Genomic DNA, 27,186 nt, shown 5'->3' with positions numbered 1-27,186 from the left:
CCTGAGCTGAGCGGCTCCGCCTCCGCCCGCGCAGGGAGCAGCAGCAGCAGTAGCAGCGGCAGCAGCGGCGGGGACGGGAGCGCCCACCCCCGCGGCGGCCGCCCTTTCCCCGCGGCGGAGCAGGAGGATGCGGCCCGGCGTCGGGCTCTGAGCGATGGAGGGGGTCCTGTACAAGTGGACCAACTACCTGGCGGGTAGGCGGCGGGGGCCTGGGGGGCGGCGGTTGGGCCGGGGCCGGGGCCGGGGCCTTGCGGCGCCGGGGGGGGGTGTGTGTGGTGGCCTGGGTCTCGTCCCTGAGGCGCTGCTGTTGCGTCGGGGGGGTCCCGGCGTCTCCGCGGGCGGCCGGGAGCCGTTTTTGACGCGCTGGCCGAGAAATCGCTGGCCGCTGGCGTTTAGAGCCGAGCCCCCGGCGAGCGGCCGAGCGTAGCGTAGCGTCGCGCCGAGCCGAGCCGCGGGCGGCGGAGGCGGCCGGCGCCCCTGAGGCGGCCCGCCTGCAGGCGGCTGCGGGGGCTGGGGCGGCGGGTGACGGCGGTCGCCAGCGCTCCCCCCGCCCCGCGCGCTTCCGCGTGTGTGGCGCGGGGCGGCGGCAGGCCTCGGCCGGGCCGAGCCCCTTCGCGCCTCCCTAGCGGGCACCGGCGCGGCCCCGGCAGCCCCACGGCCAAAATGCGCCCGGCCCCCGCGGTCTTCCGCTGGGAACGGGGCGGCCAAGTACCTCCCGACACCTGGGTTGCGCCTCGCCAGTTTCAGTCAGGGACTCTTAACGGGACAGACTGGAGGGAAACGCGGTCTTGTTCTAGCGGCCCAGCTGTGGGATTTTCCTCTCCACCTCTGGCTCCTCTCAGAAATGGCTTTAATTTGCAGCATGCAAACTTGGAGGGTATCCTTGCTTGCAGTTGAGGAATCATTTAGGATTACATCTTTAAATCTTCAGTGCTAAATGTGAAAGTCTGAACTCCCTTTTAATGTGCTTTTGGATGGTAATTTTTTTGAGTCTGGCGCTCCTGTACCCTAACCTGAAAAGCATTAAAAAAAATTTAGTTCTGGGTGAAGCTTCACAAAATGTATTTTGAGACGTGCTGCAGACAAAAATGCACCAAGTGCCTGCGTTTGCCGTCAAAGCTCTGGTTTTGTTTGCCTCATCCTGTGTGGTAATAGAGATACCACCTCGCTCTGGAGATAGCAACGGATAGGTGGTACTGTCAAGGTGAAACACGTTTCCCTTCTGATGCTGTAATAGGACTAATTGTTCCTCCGGAGCAGATCGGTGTTGGGTCATATACCATGCTTAATCAGGCCTCGTGTTTGACTGCTTTGGCAATATCTTCTTTGCCCTCTTGCTCTTCGGCACTTCACGTGTGCTCTTCTGCTTCAGCGTATTCAGATTTTGAAGGTGGGGTGGCATGAAACTCGATTCTGAGCGTTTAGAAAACGTTGGCCACGTTGCAAGGATTGCGTGCGTTTGCTGTGAATTGAAGTGTACAGAGCACAATCTTGCATTTTTCAGAGCAAGCGCGTGTCTGTGTATACTGGCCTTCTGGTGAAAGAGAACAGTTGTACTGTAATCAAACAGATCCTTGATAAGAGATTTTTGTCACTTCCTCACAATAAATGTGGAGAAAACACATATAAGAAAAACTGTGGTCTTGAAAGAAATAGCGAGTACAAGTTTCCTTTTGAAATAGAACGGAAATTGTCACTTTTGCTCATGTGACCAAAAATGTTACTGTAGTAAAAGGTCACAGGTAATGAGCCCTTGTGGTGTTTGATAAACTTCCCATTTGAAGTCTGTTATTTAATAAGGAAATATTCAGCAGCAACTGTGAATGCTGTACACACAATAGACTGTTATGTAGAAGTTACGCAGCTAACTTCTCCTAAAACTCAGTAGGCCTCTCAAATAGCAAACTGCAGAACCCTTCTTTCTGTGTGTGCTGGCCAACAGAGAGCATCTGCTCTTGCATTTCAAAATTACATATGTCAGTGTCCCTACAATTTCCAGAATATAGGAGGGCAGCAAATTTTTTTAAAAATAAATAATCTAATCGTATTAGTGACATTTTAAAATTTTATTACCCACTTTCTTGTTACTCTGCTATTTATGTTTGTAGCCAGAAATACGCTGTAGTACTTGTTGTCATTAACAGTGGAAGCCAAGCAGCAAAGGAGCTTGTTGTTGTTGCTGAAGCATTGTGGAAAACGTTTAGTTTTCTCCTTCATTAAAAGCAAACCAGAAATACAGCTTTATTCCCCCCCCCTTCAAATAATATGTGTGTATCTAAGAATTTGTGAAGTACAAATTTGTTAAATATTTTGTCAAACAGAGGACGCTCTGTTTGCCCAATTTAAAATCGGAAGAGGTGTTTTTGTTCTTTAGCTTGCTTCTGTGAGACACTTTTAAGTCTTTTGCTTCTGTTTTTTCCAATACCAGCATAATGTGACGCTGGAATAATCATCTATGTAGGGTCCCTTTTTATCAGAATCAGACTGTTGAGACAGGCATTGATTTACCACCTGTGCACGCACTTAGGAGGCAAGGCAGCACAGAGTCAATGTTTTGCAACACAGTGTAGGAGGAAGAAAAACATTAGTGTATTTCTGAGCTGCGTTTTACAGGACAGGGTCTTCAGTACAGTCATTTCATGACTGCATTTTCATTGAGTAGAAGTGGCGATGTACACATACAATTTGAAGTATTTCCTGTGGGAGTTGGTATCCCTCAATGTTTGCACTATTTTCATTCTGTTTTTATATCTGAGTGTGGATCTGCTTATTAGTTACTACTCTGCATTTTGAAAGACACAGATTCTTGCTTTTACAGCTAATAAACAAAAAAAAAATAGTTACAGGTTATTATTTCCTTATCATGGAATTGTGACATGATGTAGTGGGGCCTGGTCTTATACTTCTTGAATTAGTGTTAAAACTTGGCATCACTTAATGTGAGTAGTATGAAGCCTTTACTTGATTTTCAAGAGTCTCGTACCTGATTAAACCTCCTGTGTTATAACACACTGCTGCTGGATGACTGCAGCTTGCTCTGTTGGAATGGCAGTTGATTAGCACCATGGACTACACTATCATATCGCCAAATACGTCGAGTTCTTGGCCACACAGTTACTGCCATTCCAAACCCTAAGCCAAGCAGGAAGTTTAAGTTTGGTGTGGAGCTGTAAAATAGAGGGATAATCTGCTCCTATTGTACAGCTGATCCTGACTGTGTAATTGTTATGCTCTACTGGAATATTTTACGTCTATGTTATTTTTAGAAACAAAGGTGATTTATTAGGTAAAGTGGTTTGCGTTTAGTAGTATTAGAAATTAGGGCATCTATTCAAATGAGTGTTGAGTTTTATGAAACAGCTGTTAAAAAAAGAAAAAGGGGAAAAAAAACCCCCAAACTGAATGCTAATATACTTTAATGCAAGTGGGCCCATGACAGTAATTTACTGTGTGGTGTAATGCTGCATCAAGTTCTCACAGATATTTGCATCTATGCATAAACTGCTCTGTTTTGTGGAGGTAGGGAAGTCAGAGATCATTATATAATTTTGCTAATGCAAAGCTGGTAAAAACCTTAGTAGAGGAGCTGGTGTATGCTGTCCTCACAAATGGAGCTAGGAGCCATGTCTCAGTTCCCTGCACAATGCCTAACATGAAATTGTTGTTGAGCGATGGAGCTGGGCCACTTTCAGAGAGAATGGTGTGTCAATAGTTACATGTGAGATACAAAGTTTTCATTGAAATACAGTAGGCAGAGGAGACCATAGCATAGCAGTTGGTGATATCGGTCATTTATTTGTATCTTACAAATAAGATCCTACAATCTTAAGAAAGTCTACCTGAAAAATATACTTGAATGAGAATGGTTCTTCAGAGGTATGTAATTTATCAGCCTTCAAAATAAGATTCCTTGGTGGTTAAATTCAAATTTAATTTTGCTTTAGAATGGAATGTAGTGAAACTGCAATACTGCTGATCTTGCACCCCAAAAGAATGGGAGTGAAATATCCATATAATACGAGTCTGGTTATAGAATGGCCCAGGTCTTCAGACTGTGCAGATTGTTTACTTGCTGCTGTATGACAAGAATAGTTTAATGTTTGCATTTTTTATAAAAGTTTTAACAGGCAAAGAGCTCAATTTGATTTGCAGCTTAGTAATTAGACTAAACTTTCCTTTTCATGTTTTTGATCTCGCTAGGTTGGCAGCCTCGGTGGTTTGTTTTAGACAATGGGATATTGTCATACTATGATTCACAGGATGATGTTTGCAAAGGCAGCAAAGGAAGTATAAAGATGGCTGTGTGTGAAATAAAAGGTAAGAATTAATAGATTTCTGCTTGAGGAAATTTTAGCTGCCAGGGAAATAGAAAATATCACCCAACATACCTTTTGCATCACAGGTTTTTCCTATTCTTTTTTTGTTTATCTGTAGTCCAATGTGACTGCTTCATAGTTCACAAATAATAATGAATGTGAATTAAGAGGTGGTGACAAAGAAAAATGTTTTTGACAGTTAGAGCTCTCTTCTGAGATTTAGAACCCAGCATGTATTCCTTTTTTGTTTTAAATAGTTGTGTGCATGTGGCTTATGCTTGGAGTTACCTCAGCTAGTTGTTTAGTTCTATTGCTTTTCCCTTTTATGAGCAGGGATAAGAGACTGAATCATGAATGCTAGTTTTTCAGAAAGCAGCAGCAGTGACCCAATAAGGGAGATTCTTATAAATCAGAGATCTTTAGTTTTTTGTTTTCCTGAGTCATTTTTACTTTTGTTACTGTTAGCAGCTGCCCGCATGCATAGGTGATGGATGTATTAGAGTTACTAAGTGAAATGTTTGTGTCAGACTGTGAGTTTAGCCTTTAGTGTATTCTAAACCGTAGGCCAACCTCCTTGGCTAGTAACAAGGCATTGTCGAACTCTCCATTGCTTTCAACTCTTGACCTCTTTCCAGATACCTACAGATGACTGGGCTTGTGATATGGGTACTGATATATTAAAAAGTGAGACTTCTTATTTTACGTGGGCCACCAAGTATTTTTCATGTGGTAACTCCTTTTTGTTAACTGTTTTCTTGATATATAGGAAAACGGTGATGTAAAGTGGAAGATTCCATTTTTTGGCCATTCCCATTGTTCATTTTGTTTGTCATCTTGTCCTTTTGGTGAAGGAAAGATAATAGTTGAAGTCTGGATTTGGTGCAGTCTCCTGTATCCATGGCTAGTGGGGAGTGGGTCTGGAGGATCTATGGTTGGTAACATGAAACTCAGAAGAGTATTCAGTTAAAGATGCAGTATTGAATTGAATATAATAGACTCTAAACAAAGTCCACCTCAGTTCTTGGTTCTAGGACTCTGCAACCTGAAGCCAGATGTCTGGAAGGGAGATTATTTCAGTTTTTAGCCTAGTTCTCCATAAGTACTTGTCCTTGCAAGAAAACTCTTCAGTTTTCCATGTTTAGACCAGGTTTGGAATACAACAGTTATTACAGATTCATACGCAGTATGTTGTTAATGCAGAAAGGGAACCCCATTGTACTTGAGTCTGGCCACTGTTCAGTGTCTTGTGTTCCTACCTGTTGACTTGAAGGCACGCTGGGGAGAAGGGTTGAGCAGTTTCAGGCTTTTTGTTATTTAGCAGTGGTACATTGTGATTTACTGTGGGATCGTAATAAACATTTTAAAATACTTTGGTCAGTCTTTAATAGGTAATTGTTACTGAATTGAGGTTGTTTTTCTTTATTCAAAATTGTTTTTTTCTCCTCTATCATAAGTTCATGCAACAGACAACACAAGAATGGAGCTAATCATCCCAGGGGAACAGCATTTCTATATGAAAGCAGTTAATGCAGCCGAAAGGCAAAGGTGGCTGGTAGCACTGGGCAGTGCAAAAGCTTGTTTAGCAGATACCAGAACAAAAAAAGAAAAAGGTATGTCTGTTACGTAGAGCATATACAATCTTACCAATTTCTCAAATGCTTGTTTTCAGATAATAATAGTGCAAATATTGTGGTAGGAAGTCAGTATTATTGTTTTTAAATATAAATCATCATTATTTCTAGTCATTTATATGGTAAATTCCCCCTTGATGTTTGAATTAGAGGTCACCTCCATTGACCTCTTCTATCTTAATAAGCTGAAATACCAGCAACTTATCATCATTAGAAAAACAAACATACTCTTTGTAGCTGTTGTGAAGCCATTTAATTTCTGTGGTTTTGATTCTTCATAGTTACTATTGTTTTTTCCATAATTTTTATTGGATGGCTCAAGGTAACCATCTCCAGCCACTGTGGTGGAGGTAAATTTCATCCACTAAATTTTTTCTACATCATGTTGCAGCTAAGAGAGATGTCAACTTTTACGTTTCCTAGTAATGTGTCTCTTTCTTAATGATTATTAAATTAGCATCAGTTATCCAAAAATATAAACTGTTGTCTGCTTCAAGTACAGTTCTTGACTTATTGCGGAGTCCAATTTTCCTCAAAATTAAGCAAAAGTTTAAGTGATTTTTTTAAAATTTAAAGGAAAAGTGCTTAAAAATTAAAGTGTGTACATACATCGTATGCAATAAATTGATATTTCCTTTATTTTTTTATAGAAATAAGTGAGACCAATGAATCTCTTAAAACCAAAATGTCTGAACTTCGTCTCTACTGTGATCTTTTAATGCAGCAAGTTCATACAATACAAGAATTTGTTCACCATGATGAGACTCGCTCTCCTCCCAGCATTGAGGTACAGAATTTCTAGAATGCCATTGGGGAACCTAATTATATAATACACCTCAAGTTTCTCTTGACATCTTATGCCTTTTTAATCTCCCTAATGTTGGGAGATTTAACCTAAGGTCAATTTTTGAGTGCTTTTGTGTATATAATACTACCAGTGATTATATGTGCATAAAGTACCTAGATATTTAACTGTAATTGTAATATGCATTAGGAAGCAATTGTGTTATTGAGTCATTTGGTTAAAAGGCTGGAAAAACTGCCATATGAGTTATGCAATAATTTGTCTTGTTTTGCATCTCTATTATGGGCAGAGTAGTTGAAACAGACTTGTTTGTCCATTCTGTACTTCCTTGTGTAGGAGGATATTGCATTTTGTTATCGGTGAAACTCATGTTAAAGATATTGGAAACCTCCGGTGTAGATAAGTGTCTCTGAATATGCACAAGTAAATTTATTCTAGTATTTCTGCTTTTAAGTGAAAGTTAGTACTGGAAATTACGAATGGCTTCATTCTTTACAGTCTTCAGCAGTGTGTGGACAATATTGTTGTCCACTTAGGGCAAAGCAAGGGGTTGACCCTTAGTCACAACACAGCAAATTGTTGTCAATTTACAGCAAGGTGAAACTGACCTGCAGGTTCCTTCCACTGGAGTGATAAAGCTGTTCACACATTCTGCTGCAATGCATCTGTTTCACTGAATGATCTGATACCAGTTAGTCACTGAGACAAGCTTTACAGTAAAAAAGTTAAGACATTGTTGGCTGATACCCTAAAGAAGTTCAGATGTCAGAAAGAAATTACAATGCTGTGATATTTGTTTGCTTAAATTAACCTCACTGGAAGATGTAAATTTGATTAAATAAAATGGGAAATGGAAGTTTGTAGTGGTAATGAGGGAAATTAGTGTGTGTGTGAGTGGTGGTTGGGGAGAGTTGTATGTGCATCTTTTCATATTTTTTTTCTTGCTTATGCTTGTGCTTTCATTTATTTTCAGAACATGAATGAAGCCTCTTCCTTGCTTAGTGCCACATGTAATACATTTATCACAACACTTGAAGAATGTGTGAAGATTGCTAATGCCAAGTTTAAGCCAGAAATGTTCCAGCTGCCTCACCCTGATCCCTTAGTTTCTCCTGTGTCACCATCACCGGTCCAAATGGTTTAGACATTTTGAAATACTCTTTTTTCTAAGTCTCGTATTGTTGGTTGGATGAGGGGAGGAATGGCAGAAGACTATGCTAGTGCCATGTGCTGTGATGTTAACAGTTGAAATCTTGACTCTGTTATGAGCAGTACTGGTCCTAAATATAAATCAATAATTTTCCCAGTCTTTGTTTGCTAGCCTTTACATAATCAGAGTAATTTTTTATACACATCAAGACCCTCTAGTGAGGTATCTCGTAAATGAATGAGGTTTAACTTTTCCTCAGTTCAGTTATTTCTTTGTTTTTTAGAATGCTAGCTGTACACTGACCTTAAAAATTTCATAACTTTGCCTCCAGTTTAAACAGATAAGTGCCTTGTGGCTTGAAGCACTTCAGCAAGATAGCATATCTTTGAGTGTATATAATTCAAAATGTTTATATTCTAATATGCCCTTATTTAACAAAAAGTTAAGTAATGGTAGAGATATTACTTGCATAACTCTTCACTACTGATTATTTCCGTTAGAAGGACAGTGTATGTGGAATCATGTTAAATGTCTTGATCATATGTATAGATTCCAAGATGAGCTGTATTGTGGGATTTTGTTGTGGGAATCCCTTTTTTTGCACTTGGGTCTCTTGTCCCTTTATCCTCAGTCAATTTACTTACAAAGCTGATCATTATTCATTTAAATTAATACCTTTCTTTGATATGCATAGAGATTTGACAGTGATATTAGAAGAACCACAAGGAATCAACAGGCAGCATTTGGCTTGATTGTGTAATGGGGAATTTAATCTGGCATTTGGTAGAGGAAAAATGTCTTGATATTTTTGTAAATTATAGAAATTAACAAATGGCTCTGTGAGTAACTTTGGAGCAAGAGAGAATAATTTCCATAGAAACTAGATAGCATTATTTGTAGTAAACTACTTCCTGTGTGAATTCTTTAAAACTTTTAATATTGATGGCAATCATCTCTTTTCATATAGTTAAATCAGACTTTTAACTAAGAATGGCTGATATTAATTAAAAAGAAAAGATTGCCCTCTCAGTTTGTAGAGACTGTGAATAAAGTAAAATTAATGTAGGTATGCATTTTCTTATAAGTAGCTTGTGACATTTTTGATGTGGTTTGTTGTTTGGACTTTCCCCCCCCTGCCCAGATGAAGCGTTCCATTAGCCACCCTGGTCCTTGCTATTCAGAAAGGTAATTTTCTATTTCAATTAAGCTTTTTTCTTATGTCTCGAGAAACCTCCCTGAACCTGCTAGCATTAAAATAAAAATGTGAGAAGAATTGTTCACTTGGGCGAAAAAAAATTGAACGGCATAAATTGATCTGATTTTGAAAACTAAGGGTACAGATTATCAGTGTTGGTGGTGAATAATGCAGATGCTGTCTCTTATACACTACAAAAGTTTTTTCATGCTAGCAGATTTATGCAAATAACTTGTCAGAATAAGTTCATGAAATTAGACACAGCTTGAAACGCTAACATTCTTTTGGGGTCGGTATTTCTGATTCTTGAGTTATTTTCTTCTGCATGCAAATACTGTATTACATTTTTGTTTCCATTTTCAGGCTTTATAATTGTGAAAATTAAGAATGTTCTCTTGACTGTGCCATTTTTAGTTCAGTATAGTGAAAAACATTGATACTAACAGTTTAATCTAAGCACCAAAATTATTTTAAATTTAAAGTATATTAAGTTTGTGTGGGTTGTTACAGATTTTGCTTGCTAATAGATCTCATTTGTTTCGTAGAAATAATCACTCTGTAAAAGAACCAATTTCATCCCTTCACCGATTTTCACAGCGGCGCAGAAGAACATACTCAGATACAGAATCTTACAGTGATACTCCCTTTGAAGATTCTCAGAGTAAGTTTGGAAGAGGGGTGGTTTTCTTTTGTATCTTTCTGTACAATTTATTACCCCGTTTACAGCAGCTGTTCTAGTGCTGATATCAGCGCGAGGAAAAAGTTTTCTTAGTTACACAAAGTTTTGTTTGTAAGATAATGTTATAAATCAAAGCACTTGTGTAGTTTGTTATGTGGCTGGCTTTTGCTGGCTTTCACTCATACTGAAAAGGATCTTACAACTGGAGTAGTTGTACTGAAATCAGTGGGACTACTGACAAGATAAAATAGAGACATAACCAGAAAAGGGATGTTTGTGCTAGTAAAATCTTACATGAACGATATTCTGGTAAGTGGTGGAATACTGTTGTTTGCCACTGTCTTGTCACGGAACAAATTCTGCTTTCTGTGACCCCTGTGAGTGGAGGGGGTAATTTCCACCCAGTGCATTGCAGAAGGATGGTTCATTTCAGTGGCTGCTTGCCTTTTGTAGAGGACAGTACTGTTCTGAAAGAGTGCAGCCTTGTCAATAAATAAAGACAGCCCCCAAAATTATGAAATGATGGCATGATCATAATATTATTTCCTCCTGATTAGATGGGTCTACTGAGTTAGTAGCTAGTTCTTCTGTGGCTTTTTCCTTTTGAATCTTGCTGTCATTTTGACTCTATCCTAACTCTTCTCAGGGAGATTTCAACTTGACTAGTTCTTCTTGACTAGTTCTGGTTTAGTTTTGCTTCCTTTCAGAGTGCCTAGTGCCTCACTTGGATTGAAAAAACCTGAGGTCTATGCATTGCTGAAAGCTCATGTGAGCACAAAGAGGTCCCAGTGCTTTACGTTCTATCATGAAGCAAGTATTTGCACCTCTGCACCATTTCCTTGGTTCCGTGATGCTCACATGTTGCAGGGTGACCACCTCTTTCAACTCACTCATCTGCCACCTGCATAGGGTATACCAGCATGTATCCCAAGCTAATAAACTTAGTTTAGATCCTATTTTGTATCTCAACGCTGATGTAGGTGCACATCAGTCTAGCTTCCTGTGATGCAAGGCTTTTGTTGTTACTATCTGGACCTTCTGGTGTCGGTTACCCAGTCTGACTCTTCAGGACTGCTGAGAAGAGTCTTTGTCTTGTGTGTTTGTGCTAATACCAGGCTTTTTTGGTTCCTTGCTATGTAGTTCTAGTTTCTAGCTCAGTTTCTCTGTGTTTTTGTTTTCTTTTCCTGTGTTAGAAGCTCCCTCTGCTACCTTCCAGTTATCTTAGTTCTTTCTCTTTCCTGTCAGGTAGCATAGCAATGCCCAACTTGCAGTAGGTAATTAATTTCATTTTAATAATAGAAAATGTTTTCTTTAATTAAATGCTTATCGATGCATCAGTTCTTTAAAAAAAAAAAAAAGTTCATGTGTTCCTCATACAGAATATGTCTGCACCTCACAGATTACTGTCCTTCATTATGTAAAATTCATTGTGTATAAGAAAAAAAAAAATTACTTGATTTATACTAGCTGAACACTCTTCATATCTATCATCCTTGGGCATGATATTGAGTGAAATCTTCCAGGAAAAGTCCAGAGTAATTATGCTTCTGATTGCTTATGTATAGGAAATAGCAAATAGAATAACTGACAGATTGTATGAGGTTTTTTGGAGTTGAAAATTAAATACTTTAATATCTTCATAGGATCTGCTCACTGTTCTAGAAGTGCTGTCAATGGAGATCTGGTATCATCAACCATTCCTGAAGAAACTAGATCAGTATCAAAGGAAAGATCTGATCTGGAAGAGACTCTTTCGTCGTTTTCTTCCTGAAGAAACTGAAAGTATTCAATTTTCTATAAATAATGCTATGCAAAAGCTGCTGTAATTATACTGTTGTTATAGGAAGTAGTCATTTCCCTTTTTAGAAGGATTTCTCTGCACTTTATAGAATAACATAAAAACTATCTTTGAAGTGTATTTTATCTTTATATAGTTTATTTGCAAGAGTATTTTCCTAATATTTCACAGTTTGAATGTGCATTTTTTGGATCAAATGATGGCTTAACAGATAAGCATCCACATTTGTAAATGTAGCTCTTTTTAAAAAGTGTGAAGGTCTGACTGATACATTAGTAAACCTGCAGGTTATAAACTTCAGCAAAAAAGTTTCATTTTTTTTGAGAAAATGCAACTTGTGCCATGGGGCCTCTTGGTCATTTGTTCGAGGTCATCCACCAGGAGCTGTGATTAGCCCTGCAATGGCTTTTTTGCCTGTGTAAGGGCTGTGGGAATGGGCACTAATGGGTCTACTCTAGCAGCTTGATGGTAATTGACATTGCCTTCTTTAAAAACACAAGGATATACATAATCCGGTCCTTATTTTTAGCCAATGAAAGTGGAAATATTTAGTGTATTTTTCTAAACAAATGTATAAAAATAACTTAATATGAAGCATTTGTACCAAACATTGGATATTTAATAATTTTTATTTATTTATTCTTTTTTGCATCAAAAATTTCTACCTACTTTCACTACTAAAGATCTAAAGATCTACTAAAGGCTTCAAAATGTGCATAAATTGTTTCTGGGGTGTGTAGCGTCACTAATGGCTAATGCAGCACTGTTAAGATTTACTCTGCTCGCTTAAGATGTGTTTTTAGCAAAGTATTACAGAAGCAAGAGATGAAATACTAGACCATTAAGCTGCTGTTGTAATGAATATTTGTATCTATACATATTTTATTTATGACATATTTATACAAAAGGGAGCTTCTGTTTTTGCGACTCCTTTATATCATTTGAGGATGGTATACACCAGGAGATGGATTCTGCTCTCAGTTACATCAGTGTAAATTTGCATTAACTGTAAGTGAGATCAGAGTCTGACTCTCTTAATATTTAATAGTATAACAGTGCCTACTACCAACTTGGTCCACAAGGTTGTTAGTGTTAGCATTGTAAGCTTTTGGGGATTTTTGGGGGTATTCATTTAGGGATAAACTTTGGTCTATAAAGTCTTAGCTGTAGAGCACTTTAAGCAAGCCATTTACTGTTTTTGATTTACACAATTTTTAAATAAATGTACAGGGTTTTTTGCACTCGAGCACATACCAAAATCTGTTTTCGTAATCAAATCTTCTTTAATTTGGTTTAACTAGTCTTCCTTATGTGTATATGAATAATTTGGTGTTTTTGAAGCAGGCTGGAAAGGACAGATGGGAACAGAATGGAAGCTTTTTTTATAAATTTCTGGAATGTTGATTTATCTAAATCAAAACAGGTCCAAATGTTGAGGAAAAACATGTGAGGTGTTGCCCATGTATAAAATAGCAGTTTATAAACTATTATGTCCATGTGGAATGGAGTGGTTCGTACAAGTAATTTGTGGATACCAGCTCAGAGCTGTCATTTGTGCTCGGTTCTGTCAGTTTTCGTGCAACTAGCATTTGCATATGCATTATCAGCCACACACATGCTTGTACATTTTTTTCTGAATGTTTGCTTTAATATATTCTGTATGACACTTATGACAATTGTAAAAATAAGTATTAAAAAAGATGTTCAGAGAAGTAAACTACATATTGCAATGAGAGTGTTGTCTTGAATCATATGTTGTCTTAGAGGTGCTTTTTGAAATTTCACTGAGGTTTCTGTCAGCTTGTACAGTGTTAAGTACCTGTCACGTTAACAAATATCTTTTTCTGGCTTTCAGCTACTACAGAGAAAATAATTTGGACTCTACATTGTGCAAAAAACCTGAGACTGGTTAGTGCATGTGGTCGTAAATAATAATTTTAAATACTGCCACAGATAGGATTGTTTAGACAAAAGTTGTAATGATTAGATTCAAGCACAAAATTTGCATATAATTACTTCAGCACTGTTTTGGGTTTCTCAATGTCACTAAAGCTGGAATGGTGGCTTTGTATACATGTAACATGTTCCTGCTAAACTTAAATCAGCTTTTTTATATATACCTATGCCAAACTCTGGCAAAAATCCTAAAATGTATTTCAATGAAATCAGTGAAGATGATATGCCATCATACTTTTGGCATCTGGAGCTAAGAAGTCATTTCTGAAAATGATACTTAGCTGGCTGAATCACAATGATCCATGTGCGGTAACACTAAAAAAACACTAAAAATCTGGATGATCTTACATTTTCATTTCCAAGTTTAGGGAAGAACTTACCAGGAATGACTAATTGTGTCATTATTCTTTCTGGTGGAGAATGGGAGCTGAACCTCAACATAGAATGTGTAATTAGTACTTCTCGTTTTGATCTCAACTGCTTCTGAAGAGATCAGTCTGAAACCAATTCTAAATAGTATTTATTACTTAAAGAATTAAGCATACTACATATATTTAGGTGAGAAGTGGTAACTTCTAGTTACTGAGTTCTATCTCTGAAGTCTCTAATACCAGATAATGAGAAATGGAATGTGCTTAAATGGCTTACCAGCTTGTACTATAAAGAATTAATGATCAGGCACTCAGTGATTTGGAGGTTTGTGAATACTGAGATTACAATGTTCAGGGGCTTTAAACTTCTGAAAATTAACGTTTGTATTTCTTTCTGCTTAATGTATATTAAGTCACTTTGACTTTTTTAATCCCATGCCCCCACCACACCCCAAAAGCAGTCTTTGGTATAGGAATATGTCAGAGGTTCCTTCTGGATTAAAAAAAAATATTACTCTATTTAAAAACTAAAATCGCAGCTATTTGTGTTAAGGTTATTTTCACAAACTATAAACTTGAGATTTGCTTGTTACGCCAGTATCAGCTTAAGTATTGTAGTGTAGCTGTTGTTCCTGCTTATGTAAGTTAGTAACTTTTTAAAGAGATCTAACACCCAAATGAAAGAAATGTCTGTCTGAAAGCTAAATATTTTTTTCAGATGTTCCTCATTATCCTGCTTTAAAAGAGTTAATGTGAAACCTGCCTGTTATGGTGTTTCTTTACTGACTGCTCTGAGGGCTGAACCTAAGAGTTCCAGATCCAGATCTAGAAAAGAAAGTTACTGCTTGAAGAGGATTTCTATAGAGCCTGGGTGCCCAAACCCACAGTTGCCATCCTGAAGATCTCTGTTATTTAACATTGAAGACCAAAGGATCATATAGATTTTTATTTCACTTGCAGAGCTCCCCAGATGACCGTAATGGTGTACGTGCATCCTTAGAATTTCCACTGTCTTGGAAGGACTTGGCCCCTTAGCTGCTAACTTAAGCAGCGAAGTAGGATTTGGAAACTAGGCATTCCTCTGCCTGTGCAGCAGGGGGACCAGAGCTTCGCTGTTTTGCAAAGGATATCTAACACACTAACAGGAGCAACCTTACTACAAGGTGGAGTAACAGCTTGCACTTTAAACATTCTAAAAGAAATGCTTTACCTCTGCTCTTCCCACTGTGTATGTACAGTAGTGATTAGAAGGTGTCATTTAGGAATTTAATTTACTTAGCATTTTGATATTTATTAAGTCTGGATGAACAATCCAGAATGTTGTTTGGCAAGTGAGTACCGTAAGAAAGTAGTCAGACTGTTTCCATGCTTTGCTGTCTGGTGCTACTTTTTTCTTCATGGTAGGGCACTATTATCATGGCTCTTTATGCACCAATATACATAGGTATGCCCGTAACCATATCCTGACTGTACTAACCAGTACATGCATGGGAGAGAAGGCTAAAGATGAAAGCACAGCTGTATTTTATGGAGGTGTTTAAAATAAAAAAAAGACAGGCAGGCCTCCTTCAGCTTTTTCAAAGGGAAGGGTAAGCAGACATCTCCAAGACTGTCAATTATAGGTGTCAAAGGTGATACTTTAAGAGCATCTCCTCCTTTTCCCTGTGTTTCATATTCTCTTGTGATAAATACTGCTTTGGCTACTTCTGTATCTTCCCTTTCTCAGTGCGCTTTGTAGGCTGCCTAGGCATTTTCCACAAAGTTTGGGTTACAGTTGCAGAAGCTTACATGGACCTGACTTAATTTTCTACTCACTGACTGTCATTTTCAGACATGTCAGAGTATCCTACTTTCTCCATCATCCTTTTTCCTTTGTACTGCTGCTGTTAGTACTATGGCATGTTCCAGTGTGGGAATGACTGAATGATTTATTTTTGAATGTGTTATGCTTTGTTTTTTTCATAGACATTAAATATTCTGATTATTATTTTTCTTTTAAATCCAAGCTCTAGAATGTTATTATCTTCAAAAAGGGAGAAGGAAAAAAAAAAAAAAACCAACCAGGGAAGATTTAGGTTTAGTATTTTACCAGACGTGAGACGTTTTTGTGTTCTGTTCACGTAATTTTCTCCCCTTGAAGGGAAATGTCATTGAAACTGGAGATGATGGTAAAAATTGAAATGCAATGTTAAGACTAGGGTTTCTTGTGTGCTCACAGTAAAATGAATCTCTCAGTGTTATTATGGCTATCCGCCCTCACAGTTATCTATCTTTCTCAGGCTGCGAAATGTAAACTGTTAGTAGAGAATGTATAGCTCTATAGTAGAATTCATACAGCAGCTCATGGAGCTTTGTTTAAAAGTTTTTCCTTTAGCATCAGGACCTAGGAAACATGAAGTCCAAATGCCTTCACACACATATTGGTGGTAGGGTATTTTTCTGAACTTGGTCCTATAGTGCAGTAGATTTTATCTTTAAAGAGAGCAAATGTCAGCTTGTACAGTTAAAATTCCCAATGTTTGACCTAAATATAATAAGCAAATAATTTGAAATGTTAGTTGCTCATTTTATGTTTTTTAATCCAGAGGCTGCTTAAGATATTGTCTTGAAAAATGTTGCTGTTTAGGGATGTGTTCTATGAAACAATATCGAAGCTTTAGGTTGTGACTTTATCAATGTCACTCTGTATTAGCGTTTGCTTAGCAGTCTCGTGAAAAACCACTGGCTCAGCAGGTTACCATGTAAAGTTATCTATTAAAGCTGTGCTTCATAAAGCCTGTAAGTACTTTAAATCCTATTTTTAGGCATGTGAGTGACTCATCTGCTTAAAGTTAGGTGTGCTTGCTTAAGTACGGTGCAGAGGTGGGCCAAAGAGGTACAGGCAGAATGAACTTGCTTTACACTGCCACACCAATGTGCTTTCCTCTTGATCAAATAAATAGGTCTAGACTCCGTAGAGGCCATGGAAGATCGAGTTTCCAGTAGCATTTGTGTAGAAGAGTTCATGCTTAAATCTGCAGATGCTGTCTGTCACTATTACTTTCTGCTGAGACGACCAACTTGTGCATTTTTAGTGTTGTTTTTATTATATGCCTGTGTACACAAGTTAGTTTTTGGTTAAACAAGACTGTACCTTTGTATTTTTGTGTCTGTTATTGAGTCTGGGATTTTTTAAACATCTAGCGGAATTAGAATGAGAAGCTTTCTTGAGGGTTGGGTTGTTTGTTTTTTTTTTTGAATGATTTAAAGATTAAAATAAAAGGTGCTTTTTACCTAATTTTTATTATTCTTTTTTACTCTCCTCCCTAAGGAAGAAATACCACGCACTCTTAAACTCTTTCATCTTTACAATTGTTTCTAAATGTTCCTAGTTCCATCACTAGAAAAAGTCCAGATCTTGTCCCGACCCAAAACTTAGGTCTTCTGAAGTCCTTATTTTTACTTTAGTCCTTGTTTCAACTAGCTTTCCTGCATCAACTGGATAGCTAGTGGTTGATATTCTGTAAGTTTATAGGAAATTAATAAAAAGTCTGCTTCTATAGCGAGTCCTTCCAGAATAGATTTTTAAGCATACTACATGCTTTACTACTTCTGATGAACTTTAGCGTTTTTTTAGTAATGGTAGTATGCTGGGAGTCACAGTGATGCATAGTGTTGCTAACTAATGCTCCTGCTCCACTTAAGAGGATTTTAGAGCCCCTGAAGCAGTGTTGCATTACTGTGAGTGTATTTGCTCTCAGGCTTTTTCTACTGACCAGAGTGAATTCTAGAAGCAGAGTTGCTCTTTTGACCTTGATATTCTTTTCCCATAGATAACCACAGTTGTGACCTGCCTGCATGGGATTTGTGATTTCCCCCAGGAATGTAAAGAAAGACAGGCTTTGCTCCTACAGGTATGTCAGCTGACTTGAGGGATGAAGAACTGATGGGGCATGGGAGGTGAGAACATGTAGGTCCAGGCAGTTAGGGTCAGCTGGTCTGTACTAGTTGCAGCTGCTAAAAAAAGGAGGCAATAACCAGGTTTCCTGGAGGCAGTTTTTTAACCACTTTCAGCAGAGACCAACAATAAAGAGGAGTGATTAGCAATTTATCCATATAGGGTGTAGTGAAAGGCCTGGAAATTCACTTAACAGAGGGATAATAAGAACAGCATAATGCTTGGGCATATGCTAGAATTTATCCTTTGTCAATGAAGAAAACTTTCTTTTTTTAAAGTCTGGCTTTTTTTAAGGCTGACTTTCTTGTGGCCAGGCTGTTTCTGATAGACGGCTGGATTTTCAACAGTTAGCTACCTGGCTTATGCTGGAGAATTGCATTTGTACCTAGTCTTTTCTTTCAGCAACTCTTTTTCTGTAGTGTAGTACAGGAACTGTGAAAACAGCATGATAAATAACAAGGAGTCAGGTTTTATGGTGCAGAAAGCATGCTTTATTTCAAATGAACAATTCTATCTCAAGGAGGTTCAACAGCTAACAATTTATTACTACATTAGGAGAACTAACGCAAATTGAAGTGCAGGGCAGTATTTGATGTTGTAACAACAGTTTGTTTTCAAACTGTGGTTCATTGCTTAGTTGCCCGGAAGTGACTACTGGATGTCTAATACTACCACACAAACTCAATCACTGCACCCTACGAACCTCCGAGAGGGGGTACTGCTGCTGCACTTGAGTACCTAAATAGCTTTGTTGATTAAGGGGATGGCCAGGTGATGTTACTTTTTGAAAGCTATCCAGGCAGTCAATATGTCAGAAACAGTACACAGACAGTGGGTGGACAAAGTGCTGGCCGCTTGCACTTTGTCCAAAAATTGTCAGTCAGGTATGGAAATTATGACATAATCAGATCCAATGTAAAACATTAAAGCAATGCTTACAGGAGGGTAATTGCAAACATCACCAATGCCTTACATTTCTGATTCAACAAATATTTGTGCATGTATGAAATACTATGCACAGTATCGTCTCTTAGGTGTAATCTTCAACAGGGAGCCTCTCTACCTGTTGAGGCATTCTTAGACATCAACAATGAGTTGAGGCACAAAAATTAGTTAAATGTTGAGCAGGGTAGTCGTTTGCTAGGAAACTTTCTCCTACCAACTGTTAGTTCCAAAAGTTACGTTTCAAAATGTCATAAAATAAATGGTACAAAACTTCATAACCGTTAACTTCGGCTATATACAGTATGTACATGTCAGTGAAAAAAGTGTTTAAAATTATTAGGTCAATAATGACTATAAGTCATAATGTATAGCTCTGGACTTTGTCTTATTCAGGTAGGTACAAAAATATTATTTTTTTTTATATTTACAGATCAGATATTTCAGTCCATCTAGGAATCACTTGTAAAAAAGACAAGTGTAAATAATACAGATCAAGCTCTCTAAATTGATCGAATATTAATGTTCACAGTGGCAGAATCAGTACCAAATTCATTTCCTAAATTCAGGGTATAAAGTCCACCGTCGTTCTTCTGGACATCCATGATGATCAGGGTGGTTAGATCTTCGCTAGTTTCAATGTGGAATCTGCCTTGCTGGTCCTGACTGGTAATTTTTCTCCCTCTGCAGTACCATGTTATTTCAGGAGCAGGTTCACCCGAAAAGGCACAAGATAGTGTGAGAACTTTTCCTTCATCAATGCTAATATCAGATGGGAGAGCTTCAATTTTGGGTGGTACTCCTTGATAAAACAGGAGAAGAAGTACAAAGTTAGTCTGTTTCCACTAAGCCATGCACCAGGTTTACTCTGAGGACTACTTCAGGATATTTGAAGCACTAACTCTACCAGTAATTGTATTGCTCACCTCTCAGACCTGATTTAAGCATTTTACTAGTTGAACTCTGCAGTTGAGCCATACTAGATTTCCCCATAGTACTGCTGGAGCTCATCTCTACAAAGGATTCTTTCATGGAGGACATGCTTTTGGCAGACATGCTTGCAAATTTCATTTCAGTCATGCTGCTACTGCTGAAACTGCTGAATGAAGCCTCTTGTTTAGAAGAAGCCTTTTGAAAGGATTGAGAAGAAAAACTTTCGTGCATGCTTGCGTCGCCACTTGTCTTCAATACTACCTCTTTTGGAGGTTCTTCAATTAGAGCTGAGGAGCATTGCAAACATAGAAGGAAAAACCAATAACATCACATTAACGAATGAAGTCATGCAGTTCTATATGGTTAATTTTACAGAAATGAAGAGACAGCATAATTTGCTTTCAATGGAAAACTGCAGTGGAGTATGAAATTGTTTACAATCATTTGATTCATGATATCCAAATCGCAAACATTAATTTATAAATGAAACAAGTAGGAAACAGAACTGTTACTAGTATGTATGAGCTTGAAGGAGAAACATACTTAAGAAAAAACAGGTTGTCACACAGCATTTCCTATTAGAACCATAACTAGAGACACTGAGAAATTGTGTGTGTTCAGTTCATGTTTGTAGAAGCTATGAAACATTTTCAAGTTCTTAGAAGCATGGTATAGGAAAGTCTGTATTTCACTGCATTGTTCTGTAGCTATAAAAGGCAACAGAAAAGCTCAATCACTGCAGCTTTCCTTTAGACCCAAGCATAGTCATACAAGCAAATCATAGCAACCCCTTGATGCTAAGAATGGGGATATGGTACAGCCAGTAAAATACTAAACCCAGTTCAGTTATGGCTAAGTTACCATAAAATCTTTTAATTGTGGAATTACTTTGTTTTATTGGAACAGATTCTGTTAGTAAATGAGGAAAGAGTCATTGCCAGTTCTTAACACAGTCATCCTGGAAGGAATGCTTCTAGCCTTCTCTTAACATCCATCTATTGATGTAATAGAGCATCTCTCTGCTCCTCTGTGGGTGTTATAAAGATTTCTAATGCTGTTTTAGTTCTGTGTATATAATATACAAAATAAATAGGAACTTGTTAAAATATCTAAATCAACATTACCAGTGGCTTTTATCATAAGTAAGTCATTTTAGTAGACACACCACAGCAAAAAGTTGTAATTAGTCTGAACACGAGACCTGGAGAACAAACTTACGGAGTACAGTCAAAGATGCTGTAGCAGAGCACTGCCCATGGTAATTTTTTGCTTTGACTGTGTATTTTCCGGTGTCACTCACTGCTGCATTTCGAATCTCAAGAGAATAAACGTTTTTAGAGCGTGTTACTCTGATGTGTGATGAAACAGCAATCTAAGGAGGGAAAAAAATGGTTTCATTAAGATCAGTTTTACGAATAATTCTAATTTTTCAAGCAAATATATTAAATGAATACTTACAGGTTGATTATTCTTAAACCACTCAATTTCAGGAGAAGGATCCCCAGAAACTTCACAGGTGAACAATACATCTTGTCCTTCATTGACATTTTGAGACTTAGGCTGCATGATAAATGCTGGTTCGTTGGAACGCTCTTTAGAAAAGGTCAGAACATACTGGCATTTAATAATGCCTTCGTCAGTTTTACCCTCACAGGTGAGTATACCTTCATCTTTATTACTAGCCTTTTTGATAGTTAGTGTGTGATCACTTCCAGAAACACCATATCTGTAATCATCTGAATTTCTCAGCTCTATTCCATTCAGCACCCATTTTACTTCAGAGGCACCAGGAATGTTGGCTTTCAATGTCACTTTCTGCCCTTCAGACACTGTCATTTTAGTTGAAGAAGCTTTAATTTCTGCTTTCAATTGTTTGACATCTTCACTAACAGTTGACTTTTTAATGACTTCTTGAACTGCTGCTTTTTCTTCAGTTGCCACTGCTGATTTTGTCTGGGTAGAACCTGTAAGCAACTTATCTTCTTTCTGAACTGATTTATGAGTTTCAGATACACCTCTTACCTGGGAATAGATATTTTTAAATACTTGTCCAGTAAACTGGAAGTTAGTTTTTGAAACGCCTCCTTCCCCAATAATTTCACAGGTGTATTCTCCTTTATCAGATTCCATGAGCTCATGGATTTTGAGCTCATAGGTGCCATCTGCTGCATAATGAAACTTGAAATGATGGTCTTCTTTCAGTTTTTTGCCGTCCTTATACCAAGCCACTTCTCTGACACTTAAAACGCTGCTTTCAACTGCACAGGATAACTTTATGTTATCTCCTAGAGTTTCTGCTTTCAGATGCTGTTTTATCTTTGGTGGAGAAGCAGTTGGTAATTGTATTTTCTCTGCTGGTACTGTTTTGTCTCCAGGTGGTGACTTTGCTTTTGGGGGGCCACTGATGGGTTCAGGAGATTTTGCTCGTTTAGGAGACTTAACTGGCTCTGGAGACTTTACACGAGGCTCAGGAGATTTGATTGTTGGAGGCGATGTAATTGTTTTTTCAGGAATTTTTGTTCTTTGAATGGTCAAAGTAAAATGCGCTTCCTGTCTTCCTTCAGAGTTCTCTACCACAACAGTGTAACTTCCTTCATCTGACATCTGGACCGAAGAAATTTCAAAGGTAGACTTGTACTGTGTTCGTGTTACTTGGAAGCGCCTCGAAGAAACAATGGGTTGACCTGCACGGAACCATGTTATTGTTGGTGCTGGTTCACCATCAACGTCACAGGAAAATCTTGCAGTCTCCCCTTCAGAAACTGTGACTGACCGTGGCTTTGTAAGGATTGTTGCCGGTAGAGTGCTTTTAAATGCCTTGTGTACAGTCCTTTCTTCCAATGATTTTTCTTCAGCTGCAGTGATTTTTTCTTCAGAAGCAGCATAGTGTTCATATGATAGAAGTGATTCTCTTGTTGCTGACATTTCTGATTTGACCTCTCTTACTGAGGAACTAGCTTCTGTAGCAGATGCTTTCTTAAATGAGGAGATTGCATATGCCTCTGTTTTTGTCAAGTCAGGTAAAATTGACCTTGGTACTTCTTCATCTCTCCGCTGGGAAGAGTATGTAGTGTAATCTCCTCCAGTTACATCTAGTGTTGCATAATCAGAGCATTCCCCTTTGTAGTTTGTGCATACAGCCCGGTATGTTCCACTGTCATCAATGTGGCAGTCGAGAATCTCCAGAGTTAATACACCGCTGGTATTAGTAAAATGTATCTTACTGCTCTCCTGGAGCTCAATACCATTATGGTACCACTTCACTTCAGCAGTTGGTTTTGACTGGACATTTAGAATGAACCTGGTATTATGGCCACATGGTACCCGGTGCGAGCGCATTCTCAGGGTAATGCGAGGAGCATGGTCAAGGGTAAAAGGCTGCTGAGTCAGAACTTCGTATTTCCTTTCCATAGTTTTCTGAGTTTTCAAAGCAGATTTCATGGACTCATATCTAGAAAAAATATCAAATCTTGCCATCCTCTCAAACCGAGAGAGCGATCTTTCACTTGAAACTGGGCTAGGTGAGCGTGGTCGAGTTCTCTCTGGTGTTGGGGATCTTCTCTCACTTTCTTCAGGTGGCCGTGAGCGAGGTCGAATTAATTCAGATACAGGACGCATCAACTCAATGTAAGTTGGAGAAAGAGATCTTCTTCTCCTTAGTAATCTAGAGGGAGGTGAAAATTCCCTGTGAACGTGTTGCACCATTTCTATTTCTTCTTCTTCTTCTGATGTGATCTCAGTTATTTCTCTTTCCCTCCTTCTCCTGAGTCTACTCTTTTCCTCCTCTGCCATATATTCGAGCTCACTCCTGTATTCAGAGAGTCGTTGAGCAGTGCCAACAGGACGGAGCAATTCTTCATCTTCTTTTTCATCCATTATTCTTTGCTTTTGTTTAGGTGGTCTGTAGGCAGCCCTGTCATGGCGTTGACGAAGCTCTGCATAGCTTGCACTGGTGTCAGCTTTAGTTGGGATGTGATAGCTTGAATACCTCAGCTCTCTTTTTCTTTCTTCCTCTGAACTGACCTGTGCTCCTGCCGTAGAATACCGAAGGGCAGACAGTTCAAAGCGTGGGGGGCTTCTTGGTGGGGAAGCAGAAAATCCTAACTCCAGCTCTTCTTCAAGGCGTAGTCTTTCTTCTTCAGTTCTCTTCATGGCTAAATAGTCATCAATAGGCAGGAGTAATTCCTCATCAGACAAGTCACCAAGTGATCTCCTTCTTGGTCTATAGTAATATTCGTAGTCTGGAGGTGGGGTATGCCGACGTGCTGGTCTCACAATTTCAAGATCGTCTTGTGTTAGCTTTGGTATGCGCCATTTAGGCTTATACTGATCAGAAATGCGTGGCAGTGGCATCACGTAGAATTGCTCCCACCTGGAAAGACGTATGCGTTTCTGGCGTTTCTGAACAGTTCTCTCAAGTTTTCCTGGCATTTCGTACTGGTCTCGCAGCCTCTTATACCACTTCATGTCTGACAGAGGCACAAAGTGTTTAATGTTCTGATCTTCCTCAAGAGTAGTGCGCACATGTTTGCGAGGCTCTGGGACCTCATACGGCATACGAAGTCTTCTTTCTTCCTTCTTTTCTTCTTTCTTAATTTCATATTCACCTTTGACGGTCTTAGTGCTAACAGCTGGTTTATATAAGATAGCAGCTTCTCTGAGAGCCTCTTGTGCAGTTTGCGTCAGTGGAACAGCTTCAGCCCCAGAAAGGATTTCTGCCATTCGTAAGGTCTTGTCGATTTGTCTCTGTACGTGCTTCTCCCGCTCTTCTTCAGTCTTGTACTCACGCTTGACATATTTCAAGCGTTCAACTTTTAGATAAGCCTGACAGCTTGTAGATCCAGCACTATTTGTAGCAGTAACTCTGTAATAACCACTGTCTTCTGGTAAAGTATCTCTGATATGCAAAGCATAATAATCTAAACCTTCATGAATTATATCAAAGTTAGGACCAAAGGATAGAGGTTGACCATCTTTCTCCCATTTCAGCGTTGGTTTTGGTACACCAGATACCCTGATCTCAAAACTGACGTTCTGGCCTTCTTGACATTCAGCATTTGCCAGCAGTCTTTTAAACATTGGCCTTAGTGTGGCATCTGCTGGAGGTGGATGCGGAATCACAGTCAGCTTAGCTTTGCAGCTGTCTTCGCCATATTTATTGCGTGCTACAATACTGTATTCAGCATCATCCTCTTCAGTGACATTATTGATGATGAGTTGATAAAGGCCCTTGTCTGATTCAAAAGTATACTTCTTATCATCATCACCAGGTTTGATTTTCTGGCCTGATTTGAACCATGTTAAGCGAGGTTCTGGGTGAACTGTTATAGTTACTCCAAACCTGACATTTTCTCCAACATACGCAGTGCGGTTATACAAAGGTAGAGTAAATTCTGGTGGACGCTCTAATAGTCTCATAGTATCAACCCGTCGTTTCACTTTCCGAACAGTTCTGCATCTGTAGTGCTCAGAAATTTCTCTCACACCTTTAACAAAAAGTTCTGCATAAGAGCTGTCTTCACCATAGTCATTTACTACCTTACATCTGTAGGTACCATCATCAGATTTAGAAACATCTTTGACATACATGGTTGCCACACCGTCTTCGTATTTGATTTCATATTTCTCACTGCTTTCTAATTGCCTCATACCAAAGTACCATGTGATTTGTGTGGACTGATCATAGTTTTCAATCCTACATACATATTTGGCATGCCCTCCTTCTTCTGTAACAGTATGCTTTATCTGCCCAGCAATGGGTCCAATGTCTATCGGTGCAACTTTAACTTTAGCCACTGTTATGCCTTTCTGAGATCTAATCGCACCTCCACATGAAATGCGGGCTACTGACACAACTGTGTTCCACTCTTTCTTTACTAGAGTTTGGTAGTAACGCCTGTGCCTCAAGGTCTTGATGGTTTTAGTGCTGGTCTTTTCTGTCTGCTGTTTTAGCCACACGTGGTTAAGCGCTTCAGCAGCTGTCATCCGAGCTTTTCTTTCCTTTACTAGTAGGCGATCAATGAAGTCCATGGCCTCTATGCTTATGTCTTTGAATGCTTCATCATCAAAGTTGTATTCAGCATTTAGAATATTTTCAATAACTTGTTGGTTTGTTTCAGCAATGAAAGGATTAATGCCACTGAGAAGTATGTATGTTAGAGCACCAACTGACCACATGTCAGTTGCTGTGCTGACCAAATCATGATGATGTACTTCCGGCGCATAATATTCAGGAGAGGTGAACTGGAGTCTAAAGCTGTCTCCAGGCTTCAATTGTCTGGCTTGACCAAATTCAACAATTTTAACTACAGAGCTTCTTCTTGTGACGTAAATAATATTGTCTGGTTTAATATCAAAATGTCCAATGCTGTGGCGATGTAAAAATTCTAGTGCATCGCAGACCTGGCGTATGTAACTTACTATTTCTCTTTCATTAAGTTCAAATGAAGCTGTGCTGATTCTTTCAAAGATGTCAACTCCAGAAATGAATTCAAAGATCATGACCAATTCTTCTAGGCTCTCAAATGATTCATGAAGATACAAGATATTTCGGTGCCTAGCAATGTTTAGAATGGAAATTTCTTTCTTTACCAAAACTTGGTCAGCACCCTTTACTTTGACAAACTTGGCCAAGTAAGTCTTTTTTGAAACTGCCTCAACACAGCGGTGTGCAATGCCAAACTGCCCACGTCCAAGCTCTTCTGCAATCATATATTTATCATAGAGTTCCTTTGTAGAATAGTGAGCTGCTTTAACTGTGGTGACTTCTCTGGTCTCATCAACTTCTTCATCATAGTTCATTACTCTGGTCTTATCTTCCTTTGTTATAATTGGATCTGTAGGTTCAGAAGGCTGGCTTTGGCCAAACTTATTTTCTGCAATTACACGGAACTGGTAGGTGGTCTTGCCAAAGAGGTTCACCACTGTGTATCGTGTATCACGAGCTTGTGCAACACGAATCCATCGCTCTGCTGTTGTAGCACGTTTCTCAATAATGTAGTTTATGATTCTGCTTCCACCATCAGTAGCTGGTTCATTCCAGGTTAAGTTGACTGAATCCCTTGAAATGTCAGTTACCTTCAGACCTCTTGGTGGATCAGGCACATCAGCCACATCTAGTTCAACTGTTTTTTGATCGATTCCGAATCTGTTTTTGGCACAAACAATGTAAAACCCTGCATCTTTTCTGTCAACACCATTTGGGAAAACAAGCGATGTGAATGATCGTGTAACAATGACTTGGTAGTGTCCATTAGTATCAATGAGGTCTTGTCCCTTCTGCCATGTGATCACGGGGTGAGGCTTGCCGCTGAATGGAATCTTGATGCTCACTACTTCCCCTCGGAGGGCATGAACAGCTCCCATGCCTTCCAGGTTTTTGGGCAAGTGAATCTTTGCAGGAACTGGAATAGAAGGAGGAAGAAAAAAACAACACATGAGCAAAAGTACATGAGAAGAGCACCAATAGTCTAA

General features: G+C 39.0%; 2 protein-coding genes across 8 annotated transcripts in view; one reads left to right on the top strand and one right to left on the bottom strand.

Moving 5' to 3' along the window:
• The first annotated feature begins 31 nt into the window (after positions 1–31).
• Positions 32–21,290, top strand: PLEKHA3 (pleckstrin homology domain containing A3). 7 transcript variants are annotated; one of them, XR_007507549.1, is made up of 12 exons: positions 32–194; positions 4,201–4,317; positions 5,771–5,926; positions 6,598–6,734; positions 7,726–7,890; positions 9,044–9,087; positions 9,643–9,758; positions 11,420–11,558; positions 13,430–13,482; positions 14,862–15,064; positions 17,714–17,794; positions 21,204–21,290. XR_007507549.1 is itself a non-coding variant. In XM_049813055.1 (9 exons), exons 1-8 carry the CDS (start codon positions 155–157, stop codon positions 11,545–11,547), a joined length of 903 nt encoding a protein of 300 aa, XP_049669012.1. In that variant the 5' UTR covers positions 32–154; the 3' UTR covers positions 11,548–11,558; positions 14,862–17,128. The 7 variants fall into 7 exon arrangements, 3 of the variants coding, with proteins under 3 accessions (XP_049669012.1, XP_049668997.1, XP_049668975.1); XR_007507552.1 differs by lacking the exon at positions 21,204–21,290 and adding an exon at positions 19,857–19,914; XR_007507551.1 differs by lacking the exons at positions 13,430–13,482; positions 14,862–15,064.
• The window catches only part of TTN (titin), a 239,280-nt gene continuing 230,415 nt past the window's right edge, over positions 18,322–27,186 (bottom strand). The window contains exons 308-311 of the mRNA XM_049802399.1: positions 21,172–27,116; positions 20,932–21,085; positions 19,707–20,000; positions 18,322–19,582 (exon numbers count right to left, since the gene is read on the bottom strand). Coding sequence (XP_049658356.1) covers positions 19,284–19,582; positions 19,707–20,000; positions 20,932–21,085; positions 21,172–27,116 — 6,692 coding nt within the window. The 3' untranslated portion in view covers positions 18,322–19,283. The remainder of the gene's footprint in view (positions 19,583–19,706; positions 20,001–20,931; positions 21,086–21,171; positions 27,117–27,186) is intronic.

The sequence above is a fragment of the Accipiter gentilis genome, chromosome 1 (assembly GCF_929443795.1).
Source record: "Accipiter gentilis chromosome 1, bAccGen1.1, whole genome shotgun sequence".
Lineage (NCBI taxonomy): Eukaryota > Metazoa > Chordata > Aves > Accipitriformes > Accipitridae > Astur > Astur gentilis.
The sequence above is the reverse complement of the archived record's forward strand: the minus strand, read 5'-3'. Positions and strand labels throughout refer to the sequence as shown.

Bases quoted from the DNA above. Each gene is read 5' to 3' on its own strand.
- PLEKHA3 (XM_049813055.1), top strand. From the start codon at position 155: ATGGAGGGGGTCCTGTACAAGTGGACCAACTACCTGGCGG. The intron at 5,927-6,597 runs GTATGTCTGTTA...ATTTTTTTATAG, and splicing joins CAGAACAAAAAAAGAAAAAG to AAATAAGTGAGACCAATGAA. The intron at 6,735-7,725 runs GTACAGAATTTC...ATTTATTTTCAG, and splicing joins GCTCTCCTCCCAGCATTGAG to AACATGAATGAAGCCTCTTC.